This window comes from Gossypium hirsutum, chromosome D05 (assembly GCF_007990345.1).
Source record: "Gossypium hirsutum isolate 1008001.06 chromosome D05, Gossypium_hirsutum_v2.1, whole genome shotgun sequence".
In the NCBI taxonomy this organism is placed as follows: domain Eukaryota; kingdom Viridiplantae; phylum Streptophyta; class Magnoliopsida; order Malvales; family Malvaceae; genus Gossypium; species Gossypium hirsutum.
In genome coordinates this window covers 18,949,869-18,967,942 of record NC_053441.1, presented here as the reverse complement: position 1 = coordinate 18,967,942, position 18,074 = coordinate 18,949,869, and the positions used below count along the sequence as shown (strand labels likewise).

At 35.5% G+C, this 18,074-nt stretch overlaps 2 protein-coding genes and 1 non-coding gene across 3 annotated transcripts; 2 read left to right on the top strand and 1 right to left on the bottom strand.

Moving 5' to 3' along the window:
* The first annotated feature begins 4,461 nt into the window (after window positions 1-4,461).
* Window positions 4,462-5,926, top strand: LOC121217811 (zinc finger protein ZAT10). The gene has a single exon (XM_041094171.1). It carries the CDS (start codon window positions 4,925-4,927, stop codon window positions 5,735-5,737), a length of 813 nt encoding a protein of 270 aa, XP_040950105.1. The 5' UTR covers window positions 4,462-4,924; the 3' UTR covers window positions 5,738-5,926.
* Window positions 5,927-8,600: 2,674 nt separating this feature from the next.
* TRNAK-CUU (transfer RNA lysine (anticodon CUU)) lies at window positions 8,601-8,673 on the bottom strand. Its single transcript has one exon. It is a non-coding gene; the product is annotated as a tRNA-Lys (tRNA).
* Window positions 8,674-10,838: 2,165 nt separating this feature from the next.
* Window positions 10,839-11,865, top strand: LOC121217810 (LOB domain-containing protein 38). Its single transcript, XM_041094170.1, has 2 exons — window positions 10,839-11,164; window positions 11,270-11,865. The coding sequence occupies exons 1-2, from the start codon at window positions 10,981-10,983 to the stop codon at window positions 11,755-11,757; spliced, it is 672 nt and encodes a 223-aa protein (XP_040950104.1). The 5' UTR covers window positions 10,839-10,980; the 3' UTR covers window positions 11,758-11,865.
* Window positions 11,866-18,074: the final 6,209 nt, after the last annotated feature.

The following is an 18,074-nucleotide window of genomic DNA, read 5'->3' as shown; positions in this document are numbered from 1 at the left end:
CTGCCTCCTCAACAGGGCACTCCTTAGTAGCCGGAATAAACGTTACGTACTTCGAAAACCTGTCCACCACAACAAGAATACTCGCAAACCCATCAAACTTAGGCAAACCAACAATAAAATCCATGGATACACTCTCCCATAGTCTTTTAGAAATGTGCAAGAATTGTAGCAAATCGGCTGGAGTCTTTAACTCGACCCATAAGAGGCCAGTAGTAACAATCCTCCAAAAGGGCTAAAGTATGGTACATCCTTTGATTACCCGCCCATCTTGAGTCATGACACTCCTTCATGACTTCCTTACGTAATTTCCCATAATGGGACACATAGAGAGGGTGCCCATAAGTGTATAGCAGCTCCCCATCAAGCCAAAATCTCTTCGTTTTTCCCTCCTTGGTAAGCTCAATCAAATTTTTGGCTGTGGGATCATGAGACAATCCCTCTCGAATGCGTTTCAATAAGGAACCATCAAGTTGGCTAATTGCTGCAAACTCCATCTTTTGGCTAAGTGCGTCAGCCACAATGTTGGCACTCCCCGGCTTATACTCTATTATTAAATCAAACTCAGTTAGGAAAACTTGCCAACGAGCCTATTTGGGAGACAACTTTTTTTAGTTTAGAAAATAATTGTTAACAACATTATCAATAAGGACCACGAACCTGGAACCGAGTAAATAATGCCTCCATGTGCACAAGCAGTGCACCACAACAGTTATCTCCTTTTCTTGGACCGTGTACCTCCGCTCTATCTCATTAAGCTTTCGACTTTCGAAAGTAATTGGATGCCCATCTTGCATCAGTACTCCCCCAATGGCATAATCTGATGCATCCGTACGTACCTCATAAAGCCTCGAATAAACTGGCAAAGCAAGTACGGGCTCCCTCGTCATCGCATGCTTCAATTGATTAAAGGGTCCTCTCACATTGCGGATTTCAATCCCATACCTTCCCCATTTTCAACATGTCTGTCAAGGGTGTGGTAATTCTAGAGTAGCCCTTGATGAAGCGTTGATAGTAGTTCGCTAACCCAAGGAAAGATCTCAACTCCGTCACCTTGGTTAGACGCTTTCACTCAACAATAGCCCAAACTTTGCTCTCATCCATTCAAATCTTGCCACCTCCCACAATGTGGCCTAGGAATGACACTTCTTATTGGGCAAATGAGCACTTCTCCTCTTTGACGAACAACTCATTTTCCCTCAAAGTTTGGAACACCTCCCTCAAGTGTCCCACATGCTCCTCAAGAGACTTACTATACACCACAATATAATCAAGGAAAACAACCACAAAACGATCAAGAAAAGGTTGAAATACCTTATTCATTAGGGTGCAGAATGTAGCTGGGGAATTCATGAGACCGAAAGGCATCACAAGAAACTCATACGAACCATACCACGTCACACAAGCTATCTTTGGCTCATCCCTTTAGCTATCCGAACTTGATGGTACCCCAATCTTAAATCCAACTTGGTAAACCATCTCGCACTACTAAGTTGATCAAACAAATCTATAATAAGAGGAATAGGGTACCTATTCTTCACAGTGATCTTGTTTAGAACTCGAGAATCGATGCATATTCTCAACGACCCATCATGTTTCTTTTGAAATAATACTGGTGCATCATATGGAGATTTAGATGGCCTAATGAATCTTACATATAAAAGTTCCTTCAATTGTTTCCGCAACTCTTCTAATTCCGGCAGAGACATACGATAGGGGACCCTTGTTGGTGGCACCATGTTAGACACTAACTCGATCTTGTGGTCCACCTTCTTTTTGGGTGGCAAAATTTTAGGCAATTGAGCGGGCATCACATCTCAAAAAGACTGCAACAATTGGCCCACTTCTTTCGGGATCTCACTAACGGACTTAACAGTATCCTCGATATTCAAGGTGGCTAACTAGGAGACTTCATCTCTGCGTACTCCTTTAGCAAATTGAATTGCTGACAGTGTTTTTCCCTCCAAGCTTCTTTTTCTTGTCATTCTCACCATGCATTGATGGTTTAAACCCGAAATCACCATGTAATTACTTGAAGGAACAATAAACACATTAATCCGATTAAGGAAACTTAATCCAACCACAAAATCATAGTCATCAAGCGATATTACCTTAATGGATACCTTGCTGGTCCAATTGCTAAGTTGGAGATCCACCCCCTTTGCAACCCCTATGATTGGAACACTTTTTGAGTTCATCGTTTTGATTCGACCCGACTCATTCTCTATCTTGAGGCCAATTTTACGAGTAGCCTCTTCGAACATGAACAAATCAAACGCATCTGTGTCGACAAGCGCATCCAATTTCCTACCGGCCACAATGATGTCTACAAACATCAGTCTATGACTCGTCCTATCTTTGACACCCCTTAGTATTGAACCAAGATTGTTATCATCCACATCTGACTTTATTTTTGCTTCCATAGCAGAGAATGCGGCCTTCTTTGGACAGTCCTTAATCATATGTGAGCCATCACAATGAAAGTAACTTATAAGCCCACTCTTTCTTTTGTCCTAAGGCTTCTTACCGTTGTCGTTCCTAGTGGGCCTCTCTTTATCTCCCCCACTATTGCCCTTTAAATTGAATTTGGGATTAGAAGAATCAGGCTTATCTTTCTTCCCACCAAATTCAACAAACGATTCTGCTACAGACATGGCCTTGGTAAGCTCTTGGACTTATCGGCGTTGCAACTCTTGCTTTGCCCATGGTTTCAACCCATCCATGAAGGAAAAAACGCCTATTTCTCACCCATATCTGATATTTGAAGCATGAGTTCACTAAACTCCTGCACATACTCCCTCACAGTGCCTTATTGCGCAAGCCGACATAACTTTTCCTGAGCCTCATCCTCGACATACTCTGGATAAAACTGTGTTTTGAATTCACATCGGAACTCCTCCCAAGTTCTAATTTCAGTCTCACCACGTCTCACATCGATGGACCTATGACGCCACCAGAACAAAGTAATGTCAGAAAGATATATACCAGCAGTAGTTATCTTAGTGGCATCCTCCGTGATGCCTTTGGCATGGAAGTATTGCTCGATTCCCCATAGAAAGTTATCCACATCTCTTGCAGACCTTGTTCCCTTGAACTCATTAGGCTTGGGAACATCAACACTAGGCTTGAGTGTGACAACAGCTAACCCTTCATTGCCCAAAACAGCCTTGTAAATTATGAGTTCACCCTTAAGCTTCGCAATCTCCTCTTTCAAGGTCGTCATCATAGCCTCAATGGCATCATCCCTACCAATTAGCTTTTCAACATTATCCAACACATATACTTTAAGTTACTCCAGCATAGACTGCAACCCATCATTGAGCTTATCATTGACATCATTAATCCTCTCATTGATATCTCTTACGGATTCCTTAAGAGTGATGACTCGATCCTCTAAAGCTGACAGTATGTCCCTCGAGCGACTAACTTTCCTAGCCCTCCCACGGGTCTCCATTCCCTCAGCATTCTCAGCAACTTCTTTTGACATCTTTCAACGGTGCCTTCGAACGCTGGCTCGGATATCAATTGTCACGGGCTTAGATCTTTCCCACGCAATCCGTGTAGCCTTAGGCAGTTTCTTTACTCAAAAACGTCTAAGTCAGCCTAACTCGCAACAATTGAGGATTCAACAGAATTCCTCTAAGGCACCAACAAAGAACAATAGAAGAACAAAGTAAGAACGAACTTGAAAGATGAACAAAAACCACAAAAAAATAAGAACATTTGAGAGAAAAGTTTGAGGGAATGCTCTCAAAATTCTATTAATAACTGAATGCCTTACAATGAGCGGAGAGGCCTCTATTTATAACTGAGTCTCCCCAAAATCAACGATATAAATCAAAGTACATCAATGGCTACGATTAAAAGCTATCTAGATATCAAATCTCTAAGATTACATAATTGTATCTTCTAAAGATTACATTTAATGTCTAGGATCACATATCTCTGAAGATCACCTTCCATATTTACCAAGCTCCGGAGATACACTTTTAATCTCTCCGACCAGTCCGATTTGGCCAAATGACCTCCCTCAAATTTGATGGATTGTACGAGTTCGTCATGATTGCGGGCTCCCATGCGCAACTCATGACGTAGGAACATTGTTAGAAATTCATGGAACTCAAGTTTTGTGGCTGATATGCTATGCAATAAAAAAAATATATCCCCACATTATTAATCAATAATCATCAAAATCATAATCTTCAATATTTTGTTAAAAAAAATCGATTTTGTTCACATGACTAATATTAAGTTGAAGTTTCATCCGCATATTAAAGATTTTAAGAATCGTGAAATTGATTTGGGAATCATAATCATGAATCATGGTCCAAATGCAAAGCAACGACTGAGTCGGCACCCAAAGACAAGGAAAAGTCTTGGCAGCAATCTGCTGCTTTGACGCAGGTCTTGCCTGCCTGGCATCCCATATTTTCCTGAATTTCACCGCGTTTTGATTTTGAACTCTGTTTGGGGGGGCTGCCCTGTTCCTTCTTATTATATCATCCTTCCAAGTGTTTTTCACTTTATAGAAAGGGAAAAAGAAAGGACCTTCACTCTCTACTTCCTTCTCGGTTTCTCACGATTCTTAGATTCATTCAATCTTGTCTGTTTGACCCACTTAGGTATTGCCTCTTTAGCCACCACCCACCAAGAAAACTCAACTACTTACATTTGTTTCTTGCCCATTGCCAAATAACCAACTATTTGTCTAGTTTATCAACTTGGGCTATACTTTTCTCACTTCTCTCCACTTGTCACGCAACTTCCTTCCCCCTTTAAAACCCCATCCCCTCACTTCTCAGTCTCCTTCAACTCACAGTTTCTTTCCCCTTGCAAACACTTTTGCTCTGCATCTCTCTAGCATCCCAATTCATAACCAAAGGCTCCTTCGTTTTTTGTGTTTACTTTCGGTGTTGGAATCAATCGGATGGCTTTAGAAGCTCTCAACTCTCCAACTACAACCGCTACGCCTCCTTTCCACTTTGAAGATACCACTAACTTACACTGCCTGGAATCGTTCACCAAGCGTAAGCGTTCCAAGCGACCGCGTTTCGATCATGTGACCACCGAGGAAGAATACCTCGCTCTCTGCCTTATCACGCTAGCACGCGGCGGTGATGCCAACTCCACCAACACTTCTGTTATCCCACACCGCCATCGTTCTCCTACTCCAACCGCCTCACCACCGCCTGCACCAGCACCAGCACCGACCTCAACAGTGCAAAATGTTAGCTACAAGTGCAGCGTTTGCAACAAGTCCTTTAACTCTTACCAGGCTTTGGGTGGTCACAAAGCCAGCCACCGTAAGCTTTCAGGCGGAAACGATGACCAGTCAACGTCGACAACCACCTCTGCCACTGCCGGCGGAGTTATTTCATCTGCTTTGAACCCAAGCGGTAAAACCCACCAGTGTTCTATCTGCCACAAAAGCTTCCCTACTGGCCAGGCCTTGGGAGGCCACAAGCGATGCCACTATGAAGGTGGGGCTGGGAATAGTGCTAGCGCAACCGCTAGCGCCAGCGGCGTGACGACATCTGAAGGAGTGGGCTCTACCAATACCATGAGCCACATCAGCCAGCGAATCGACTTTGACCTGAACCTACCGGCTTTGCCAGAATTCTCACCGGCTAACTTCTTCGTATCTGGCGGTGATGATGAAGTGGAAAGCCCACACCCTGCTAAGAAGCCACGTCTCTTGGGGCGGATGCCACCCAAAATGCAAGTCAACGAAACAAATTAGAAGTTTTTTTTTTTTTTTCTTATAGTTGTGTAGGAATTAATTAAAATTTAGACCAGATTGAATGTGTTTCTTTTGTTTTGGTGAAACAATTTTCGTTTTTGGCCTCTGTACATAGCACTTGAACAACTCATCATCAGTCTCAATTGCTACTGTGTTTATTATTTAGTGAATTCAATTAATTCTTCACAATTTGGTACTTATCTTAGGCTCACAGTTGTAAAATTTTATTTTAATACAGTGAACGTGCGCAATAAATGAGGTGGCAATTCAAGGAGTGTTGTTTGTTGCATGAAAGGGATGGATGTTTATAACTGGTAGGGTATGAGAGGATCATGTCCATGTTGCATGCTTTTATCGATTCTTGGCCTAATATTCTCAATTTATAGTTTTATTTAAAATATTTCAACGAGTGTTGGGAAGTGGAGGTGAGGAGAAGGGATGTTTGGTGCATGTGGATAAGAAGATAAGCATGGGGGATGGGAGCTTTGGAACTGGAGTGGAGAGCTCTCTGTTTTGTTTTGGCACGCCGTTTTCCGTGTGAGGGGAAGAGATTAGGATGACAGGTAGATGGCCTTTTGCTCAATGTAAGGGGCCTCCTTTTTTATATATATAAACTTTTTAAAGAGTATTATTATTGGTTGTGGTTATTCAGTGAATGATTGATAGGAAAGTGATTCGGATTCTTCTTAGTGAATTATGATGCCACCATTTGTCTACTCCAACTCCCAAAAGTGGTAGCGGTGGCTAACCATTCTTACATATATTTTATACAGTAATTAAGGCATGGGCGTAAGGGAATTAATTCCTTGTTTAATTTGCCATCTCAAAGAGATTAGCAGGAATTTGGTGAGTTGGCAAAATCCTCTTCTAGTAGAGTTCCGCCTTCCCTATTTCCAACCGAATTTTCCGCCTTAAGAAATTCAAAAACATACAGCTTACACGTATTAAACAAACAACTAAGATATGCCTTATGCCGTAATTAGTTTTACTTATGGATCACAGCCAAAGTTGGGAAAACAAAAGCCCCTTTTATGAGATGATCTTCTTTCATAAAAAAGGAAGCTGAAACTCTAAATTAAACAAAAAAAAAAGTGCGGTGAAGTCAACTAGAGTAGCAGACTGTGTTGCCTTTGCTAATGCAATAAGGGGGGCTTTGTTTGGCAAAACCTTGTAATAAAGAATTTTTTTTTTTCGTCAATAAATCCAAGTTGAGAAGAGATAAGCTCTCCTTTGATAGATGCATTTGTGGCTGTGGTCTCATCTCAATCCTCATTGATATAATAGGTCGGTCAGATAAATGTCTTAGGTTTAATTAAGATAAAATGGAGTACATAGTAGCTCAATGATTAATGTATAAGGTGGTTGGCAAACCGACTCTATATATTCTATTCTATAAAGGGTGGATTATTTTGTTTAATCAGCTTAACTAATGAAATGAAAGTGCTATATACCAAATACAATTAAATACTGTTTTTTTTTTAATTTAGAGTAATAGTATGATGATGAGTGTTAGGACATACAACAGTGATCACAATTTATTTTACAAAACATCTCAATATATATTCCATTTGAATCAAAATTATAGTTTAGGATGCTTTAGATTTTTTAAAAAAATCAAATAAAACTCTTAGATTATTTCTTTTTATGTCAGTTAATTTTGTATTTCTTCTGACAGATGTTGATGACAAATGTTGAATAGTAAATTTTAATCTAAGTCCCATTTTGCTATAAAATTCTTAATTTTGTGTCAAAATACCTAAAATATCCAAAGCCAAAACTTCACAGGGGCAATGGTTTAAGAAGGTTCAATGGGGCTCCAAGTTCTTTGTATGTGAGCATTTGACCGTACGGTATGACTTTGGGTATGAAGGTCGGCGTTCTAGATTGGTGGGCAAAGACAAATTAAAAGTAAACAAACAAAAAAGCTGAAGTCAAACAATGACTTGAATAATAGCCATCTTTCACAAGAGGGAAACGGTGGTCCTCCTCCACCCATAGCTTTAGATATACCTGACCATGAAACTATATAATCGGGTTTAGGCAAGTGGTTTAACCCAAATGCAACTCTACCTCGTCTCTCTATTATTTTTCACAATTGAAAACTAGACCAGATACACTGCAATTCCACAACTCGTTTATCCCCCTTCATATTAAATCATCTACGGAAAAGAATAATAAGGTGGTCCAAATTCACTTAATCATTTTAGATATTTATAAGCTATCAAAACCCAAAACTTATATCAGATAAAATTTTAACATAGTTGCCTCTAAAAACTTGAAATAGTTTAAACACATCTCTAAAGTCAACTTTGCTGTAGGTTCTTCTTTCATGAGGATATAGTTGAAGAATTCAAGCAGAGGCTTTTAGTTATAGAAACTCCACCTTCCACCCCCACACCACTTGTTGTTGTTGTAAGTGGGATTAGTGATGGAAAGGGAGCTTGTTTTTTTTCTTTTTTCTTTGAAGGTTTGTAGTTTAAGTGTTGAATGAAAGTTTGATATGGAGCCGAGATGATGGAAGAAGGGCGTTGATGAGTAGTGCATTTTTGGATGGGGAATCACAAGTGGAGGATATCTGGCTTCCACATTTACCATTAACAAAATAAAATGGTACGTCAAAGGGGTTTTCAATTTGCTTGCGTCCTTTTCTTGAGGACAAAAACGAGATTTGCAATCAACCAATGCCTTCAAAAGTGGAATGGAATATGATCTGATGTTGTCAAACCTGGACCTTAAGCTTCTTCTATCAAACACCTACTCTTTTTCTCATTTTAAAAAGTACAAATAAGTCCACCCAGCCCAGGTTCTACAAAAAGTACATTACTACTGAGGACTCTAGAAATGCCAAAAGGGGAAAAATATTCGCCCACCGTGGGGCTCGAACCCACGACCACAAGGTTAAGAGCCTTGCGCTCTACCGACTGAGCTAGACGGGCTAGTTGTCGTTTTAGCTGGATCTTTCATACAAATTTATAATAACATAAACTTAATAAACAGCTCTTGAAGCCTCGAGAGGCCCAAACTAAGCTCAAGTCTATGGCTGCAGGGTTTAACTGAGCTAATAGATGCCGAGACGCCCCGTCTGCATCTAAAATTGAGCTGGAATTTGAAAATATAGAGATTACTATTACCTTATATATTCAATACAGAGATCACTATTATCATTAAATTTCATTTTGAACGCAAATAGACAGATTTTGGAGCTTCAGTGGATGAAAAGAAAGTAGGGTGGCTAGCTAAGCTTCAAAATTCCTATCTTTTTCAACCTTGGGCAATCACTCAAGTTTCCCATTATCCATCTACATATTATCCTTTGATAAATCATGCAAACTAAAAATAGTACAATTATACCTTGCACTTCCTAGGCAAACTAAAGGAATAATAGCATTTAAATGAGACAGATTTCTTCACTTCTGTAGTATCTGATAAGACGCATGCTAAAGTAATAGTATATATACTATAGAGAACTTTCATACATTGCTACACACCGCTGAACTATCTGCTGATAATTTAGACAAAGAAACAATGATGTCATTTTCATGGACACCCACACACTCCATTCTCCACCATCACCACCACCACTACTTTGCACAAAAAGGCTCCCCCCTACACCAAAAAAAAAAAAAAAAAAGAATACAGTGCACGTAAAAATCTCTAGTTTTTATTTTCATATATAATATGACTTAGAAGGATCAAACATGAGTATAACTGGTGCATGTGCATCTATATAAACTTCAACATTTAAGAACGCATGCTATGATAATATTTTCACTATTATGAAGTAGGTAAAAAATCATCCTTTCTCAATGTCAAAGGGCTTAGAATTGATATATAAGAAAGTAAATACGTCATTTGGAAACTGTTGGTATTTATTTGTATTTTCAGATTAATGACAATTGAAAAAAGAATAATTATTAATATTATTATTAACGAAACTAAAAATAATCTGGTCATTGATCTTTTCTATCACCATTTACCAGTGTAGGTCTCAAGTAAAACTGACTGCAATGGCATGCCAAATACATAAATACAATGAGACAAAAGTCTGTGCGGCGGAGGAATATAAATTCCTTACCCAATCCTCAACATAGATGCTTTCAACCAATTATTCTGTTGTTTATCTGCCATGGAATGGGCAGCTCCTTCACAATCTGCCATCGACCGGTTTCAAATCCTAGACTGACGAATAAGGTTTCATGTTCTGTAACAGATAATAAGAAGAAGATAATAATAATAATGACAATAATCATGTTCCAAAGATAAGGCCCATTGGTTCGTCGAGTTCATTTTGTAGATAGTGGGAGACAGGTTCGAAGCTTGTTAGACCTTTGATCTGTGTATGCAACAAATAGAATTTAGACAGCTAAAGAAAATAAAAACGAAGGTTGGGTAGAGTTAAGCTTAGCTGAGAACTAGGTAGGTTTGTCGACAAAATCAAATTATATTCCTATAGCAACCAACATGTTCCATTACTGTTTCTTGACTAATGCTAAAGTGGAACCTGTGCTGATAAGGATATTGTTGTCTGGTTTTGTCCTCAACTACTCTATATGTACAATTTCAATCCCCATCTCAATTAAGATTATATTCCCCCACTAATATTATCAAAATTATCATCATTACCCATAATACAGCACCTTTCTTTTACTCTCATAAAGCTATGTCTTCTTTTTGAATTTTACTCCACACAATAGTTGAGAAGTAATTTTTTAGTGTAATAATCAAAATTTAACTGGTGAATTAAAGGGTGTAATTAAGAAGAAGAGCAAGGATCAGATTCTGCCGGCTTCTGGTGTTTGATAAATCGTACTAAGAGGGAAGTACAAAAAAGATTGAAAAGATTTGGATGGACAAAACAAATCCAACGATCCACATCAATCAAAAAGTTTGGAATCCAACGGTGGTCATAAAAACATAAAAAAGGAAGCGGAAACACGGAGCCGCTCGTGCCCAGAGTTTGGAAGATATTCATATTCCCCCCCACCGTCATAAATCCAAATAAAATAACAATACCCCTTAACCCAACCACAGTTAACTTAACTCAACCCCTAAACTATCACGTTCATTAAAATACCACCCTCCTCCTCTCTTCTTTCTCCTGTGCTTTTTTCAAGCTCACTCACTCCTTTTGCCCACTTTCTTTACCTGCTTTGCTTGAAACCCAAGTAATCACCGGTCAAATAGAAGGATCAGTTTTTTCTTTTCTTTTCAAGATCAGACGGTGGTTAGTTGAGGGGGGAAATATGAGCTGCAACGGTTGCCGAGTGCTCCGAAAAGGGTGCAGGGAGACATGTGTGTTACGGTCAAGCTTACGTTGGATCGAATCCCCCGAAGCCCAAGGCAACGCCACCTTATTTCTCGCCAAGTTTTTCGGCCGTAGTGACTTACTTTCTCTTATCTCTTCTGTACCTGAATCCCAACGCCCTGGTAATTTTTACAAGAATACTTCATTTTCTATTTACGTTATCGAATTTCTGATTTGATTCTTTACGTATATTTAAGAGTGTTTTTGTTTTTTTGGAATTTTGTTAGCTTTGTTTCAGTCTTTATTGTTCGAGGCATGTGGTCGTACCGTGAATCCGGTGAACGGAGCGGTAGGGCTGTTATCCAGTGGGAACTGGCATATCTGTCAGGCGGCGGTGGATACGGTTCTTCGAGGGGGATCCTTACGGCCTGTTTCGGAGATTTCAGCCGGAGTTTGGAGGCCAAGTTGCGACGAGTCATCTGATCGTTTCTGTGGCGACGAGTCGTACCACTTCCCAAGCCGCTACACCGAGTCCAATCCTTTGATGAGGATGATGATGATGGACAATCAATCGGCTTCGGCGGCGTCGGATCTAAGCCTCTCTTTGACGACGACTAAGTCCGGTAACGGAAGACGTGCCGGAAGGCGATACGAAGAAGAAAAGAAGAAAGCAAAAACGATGTCGATGTACTCGGAGGAATCAGAGATAACTGCTTCGGAAAGCAACGAATATGAAGGAAGGCAAGAGAGAAAGATTTTGAAACTCTTCGTTTGAGTAAACGTAAGACTTGAAAAACGAAAAAAAAGCGGTCTTTTTTGATAAGCCGGCGATCTTGTAGTGAATAATGAAGAGAAAATAATAAAGAAAACTTATTTTATATTATTTAATTGAATAACTTGGTGAAATATTGTTGGAGGGACACGTAAAATTAGAAGCTGCTGAGAGTGAAAACAGAGGATAAGCGTGGGAGTGCGGAGCAGTTTGCCACGTTTCCTTTTTATTTTTAAATTCAAAACATTATTAAAAGCATTGTCTTTGATAATTCATTTTTTTATAACTTTAATTTGAAGTATACTACTAAAATAGTCATTAGTAAATAGTTATCTTTTATAAAAAAAAAATATTTTAAATATTCTTGAAGTTTTAATTTTATTATGGTTTTGATAAACCATTGAAAAAATTAAATCAATTAATTTATTATTTTTACACATGTTTGATCATCTAAATTAAAACAATTTGATAGAATTTCTTTTCTATAAAAAATGTAGAAAATAATAAGGAGATAATTTAATTTAATATTATATTATATTATATTATATGATCTTATAAAATTTTATTTTTGTTTAGAATAAGGTGGAATGTTTAAAAATTAAGGATTAAATGTAGCATATATTTTATATTTATCAAACAATCTAATTATATTCCATAATTAATTTTAAGTAATATATCAAACAATTTTATAACTTAAATTTTCAATACTTATATTTTCATCACTTCATTTTTTAAGTTTATCAAAACACTGTTTTTTTTTTTTAAAAATCGCAGAATATTACAATTGTTGTTGCAAGTTGAGGATGTTTAATCGAATAATATTAAAAAAAGAATTAAGAATGGTGTAAAAGATGTTTTTATGAAGTAATTAGTATTGACATGAATCACAAAACCGACTGGATTCATTTGGAAGTACGTGTATTATACAAAATAGGAGAGGAGATATGGACAAAGATAAGCACATAAACAGTATATGAATTATGAAAACTTACATAACTTGAATTAGTAAAAAGTGAAGGGCGGATAATGTGTTGTTTTACATCAATTATTTACATTTATAACATAATTTCTTGTTTTAAATAACCAATAATTACCCACATTGTGATTTCTAAATTGGAGTCCGTAATCATCATGAAAATAAAGGTTGTTGATAATGAAATTAACGGGCTAAAATGCAAACACTATCATTATTTTTTATGTTTGATTTTTCATTTTTTTGGGACTATAATACACCTTACATAATAATTATTTTTTTAAAAATATTTTTAATTAATAGTTATAGATAAATAAGAAATGTCATTTAATTCTACTACTTTTTGGTTACAATTATAATTACAATAAATTAATATAGTTTGAATATTACAATAAAGTATTTGATTAATAATAATAAAATCTCATATAGGATAAAACTTCAACATGAACTTCAAAGTTTCCCAAACTTCATTCCTAATAATTATTGGTTTTTTTTTACAGTCAAATATATAATTAATTTTTATTGAATTTTAAAAATAATAGTTCTTTATACTATTATTTAAGTGTGTGATTGAATTAGCATTACAAGTCAACTCGGCATCACTTCAATCAAGGAAATTACTAAATCAACCTTAAATATTTTAGATATGTTATATTTATAACACTCCTAATCCATATCCGTCGCCGGAACAGGGTTACGGAGCATTACCAGAGTTTACAAATTAAATTAACAGATATTTCATATCATATTACATTTACGTAAGAAACCAATTAAAATCTAACATATTGTCCTTTATACGAGCCCTCGAGGCCCAAAATATGCAATAGGAACAAGTCGAGACTAAATCGGGCACTCAAAGAATTTTTATTTTTTTCAAAGAACACTAAAAGTTTTCAAAGTTGCAGGGGACACACGGTCGTGTGGGCATTCGAAATAGGGACACACAGTTGTGTCCAACCTGTCTTCGTACCCATGTAACTATCTGACTTGGGTCACACGCCCATGTGCTAGGCCGTGTGAGCATACTGACTTCTGCAATTTAAAAAAAAATACAGGGGACACAAGGCCGTGTCACACACGGCTGAGACACACACCCGTGTCTCTACCCGTGTGGACGAAATAGGCCATTTTACAAGCCATATTTCTCACCCAATTTATTGTCAACCTACAATCATCACTATGCATATCCAACTACTATTTTACCTTTCATCATTTAACCACTAATCAATTCACACATCAACATTATAAGGCAAATTATACACCTACCAAAATACCAAAATACAAGCCAAATAAGTGGCTAGTCCCAATAAAACACATATAATCCAACATTTAGCCAAAATAACCTAAACATGCCATTATAACCAAAATCAAACATCCAGAAATACCGATAGAACCGATGGATAGTGTGATATATCTTTGATAAACTTCCAACCCAATCAAGCTTCCGATAATCTGAAAAATAAAGGAAAACAAATACGTAAGCAATGATTGCTTAGTAAGATCGTATAAACTTTAATCGTGTCAATTCATTTCATTATGAAATTTATACTTATCAAGAATAAACATCTATTGATACCAAACGATTCAAGAAACCATATTCAACAACTCACAAAATGAGTAAATCCATAGCATCACGTATACATATTATTTCTAGTATAGTAGAGTTTTAAACAAATTTATACCCTTCCAAATTCCTTTATTCTCATTTGCACTTGTTTACTTTCCACACTCATTCCATAGGCGTAACACACAAGTCATAAGCATATCATACCTCCATAGCCACAAGCTAGTGCATTTAAACATATCCCTTTTTCAAATTAATCATATGAGAAGTCATTTCATAAGAAATTGCATAACTTAAAACTTACCACTCTTTCATGAGCACAAGTATATTTTCATTTGAGCACTTACCATTTCAATGCATCTTATAATTAAACATATTTTCATTCAACCAATAACTTGACACTTGCCTAAGCATCAAACAACAACACTTGTTAGCGTTCTTGAACATATTTCATATAAATTCAACATCGATAGCCTTATTATCTCAACATATCACACTTGAGTTTATTATTCGTCTCAACTTACGTAATTTCCATGTATCAACATATCAAGATATGCATATATATATCATAATACACATCATTCTCTTACCGTTTCTTTATATACATTTATCATCCAAGACAACTCCCGAGATTTTTCCATTCGAAGAACGACTTATGGATAAGAGTACATTATTAACAGAAGCTCATAAGAGCTTAACAAAAGCTCGTAAGAGCTAAACAGAAACTCATAAGAGTTGAACAGAAACTCGTAAGAGCTGAACAGAAACTTATAAGAGTTGAACAGAAGCTCGAAAGAGTTGAATGGAAAGTAAAACACGAGAGTTCGCAAAAAATGTTGAACCCTGGTTTACTTGGGTAATTGGTCGATATCATCCTCCAATATTGTCATACGCCAAATCATGAATGTACTCAAATCCCGCGTTCAATTCAGACTGAATATCCAATTCAATATTATGGTTCGAACATTAAATTATTTATAGCAATAGAATATATGTCTAATACCGATCATCAATTTATACAAAATTTAAATTTTAAATGTACGAACTTACCTGTCTAAATTGCAGAATTACCAAGATTCAGGGGTATTTTGATAATTTTCTATTTTTCCTCGATTTTCCACTTGATCTTGATCTAAATTAATAATTTCATTTAATATTTTAATTTAGACAATGCAAAAATTCTTTTCATGCAATTTGGTTATTTTTGACATTTTTACAAAATTACCCCTAAAATTTTACTTTTATTCAATTTAATCTCTGAGTCCAAAACATGCAAACTCACCATTTTTAATGCAAACTCATGCTAGCTGAATAATTATGGCATTCAATACAGCCCATTTTTGCAATAATTTCACAACAAACCCTTGTATTTTTACCTTTTCACTATTTAATCCTAAAATTAATATTTAACAAAATCACTTTATAAAATCATCATACAAAAAAATTAAAGCTCTAAATCCATGTTATTCATAATAAAAAAACATCTAATATTCATCAATGGTAACTTCTAAATTTTTTAATAAAATAAAAAATTAAGGTATAATTTAGTTGGACCTAATTATAATAATCTCAAAAATATAAAAATTACAAAAAACGGGTAAGAATTGAACTTACATGAATGAAACAAAGAACCATCTTAAAACTTTCTCTCTAATGGTGGTTTTGGCCAAATGTTCAAGAAGAATTGCATAGAAAACTTTAAAATCAATTTGTTTTATTTTAATTTCAATTTATTTACCAGATTGCCATTAAATGACTTTATTTTATTATTTTTTTCTTGTTATGCCGCCTCACCATTTAATTTGAGTTTATTTATTTCTTAAATTCTTCCTTATTTATTAATTAAGCCATTTATTATAATTAGCAAATTTTGTACATTTTTTAATTTAGTCCATTTTAATTAAATAACTATCGAAATCTTAAAAATTTTTAACGAAAATTTAATACCACCTTAATGACACTCCCTAAATATTTATAAAATATTTACTGCTTGGTTTAAAGAAACGAGGTCTCGATACCTCATTTTCTAAAACTACTTGACCTAGGGTTTTACCACTCAAACCTAATAATTCATTTTAAACATAAATTACCAATTCAAAATTGTTCAAAAACCAAATTTGACTCGTAAATATTAAATAATAAAATTTACGAGCTTGCTCGCCGAATTTGGTGGCCTCGAGCCATAGTTTCCGACACCACTGAAAAACAGGCTTTTATAATATCATTCTGAGAGTATTTTTATATTTTCATTATTTTAAAGAATAACAAAAATTGCAAATGTTAAAGTGTGAACTCATGCCACCAACATCTATAAAATATTTTATTTACCATTTTAACTAAAGCTCTATTTTAATATTTTTAAGTTGGTGTTACGAGTCAACTCGACGCCAACTAGTTAAAGAAATTATAAAAATAACCTTACATATTTTACATAGGTTACCTTATCACAATGGTACTTTTGTCCTTTATATTATTGTTAGGTCAAAATTATATGTTTCATTATTTATTGATCATAACTGTGTTTTAAATACGTGGTTTCTATATGCTTACGTGGGTGATAGAATTATTAATAATGTGAGCGAAAAGAAATAGATGTAAAATTTAGGTTGTGTGATAAAATATTGAATGATGATTTAGACTATATAATGTATTCATACATCATTCAAAGATGGAGCAATGATGACGATCCATTACGATTGTGGATTATACATATATGTTGTCTCCTAACCTGGCTTTCACTTGTAGGAATAACATGGGAAGTATATAAAATCTATATACTGTGTATTTATTTAAGCAATGGAATCTTTAACCACTATTGGGAAGATATACAAAGTTGCAAGCAAAAGCTGGGTTCAATTGAAACTCACATGAAGATGAAGTCACCTTATTCTTAACTTCCCCACCACTCTTTTCCATCTCTCTCTTTTCTAACCTATTAAAAACACACACATATAATATTTATTATAGGCTTAATACCACTTTTGGCTCTTATAATATACCTAACTATCACTTTAGTACATCTTTTTTTATCAATTTGGCCCTTATACTTTCATTTTGTAATCCATGTTATCCCATATATTTTTTTTGTTCTAAAAAATTAAGTCAACCAATAACACGTTGCCACGTATTAAGGAAAGTTAAAAATATAAGAAACATTATTAAAATCCAAAAAACAATCATTGAAAATCCTTGAAGCTTAGAAAACTATAAAAAGAAACGAAATTAAATCATAATATATTTCTCAAAACTACAAAAAGAAAATTTAAAAATTTATAATTATGCAAAACTTAAAAAATTAAAACTTTCATAAAATTTTAAAAATTGATTTGTTTGAAATTTTAGGATTTTTTATAGAAAATTTAAGACTTCCATGTTCTTTTTTTTTAAAATTTCAAGGAATTTTGAGTTTTTTTTCATGTCCCAGTGTTTGATTGGATGAGGTGTTCTTTTTAATGGAAAATATAAATGGGGTACCGAGTTACATAAAATGAAAGTACAAGGGTCGAAATGATAAAAAAATAGTACAAGTATTAAAGTGATCATTCGGCTAGAGTACAGTGCTCAAAAGAGGTATAAGCTTATATTATATTATCTCACACATCCATGATGTGAATGAAAAAAAGTTTATATTCATATAAAAATTAGATGAAGTTTTAATTGAAGTAATGAAGTTAAAGGCTTAAATATTAGATAAATTATTTGATACAAAGGCGGTAGAGTTATTTAGGCAGGGTTGATAGATTGTCAAGTGTCCTTAACCTCGTTTATGGAGTAAAAAACTGT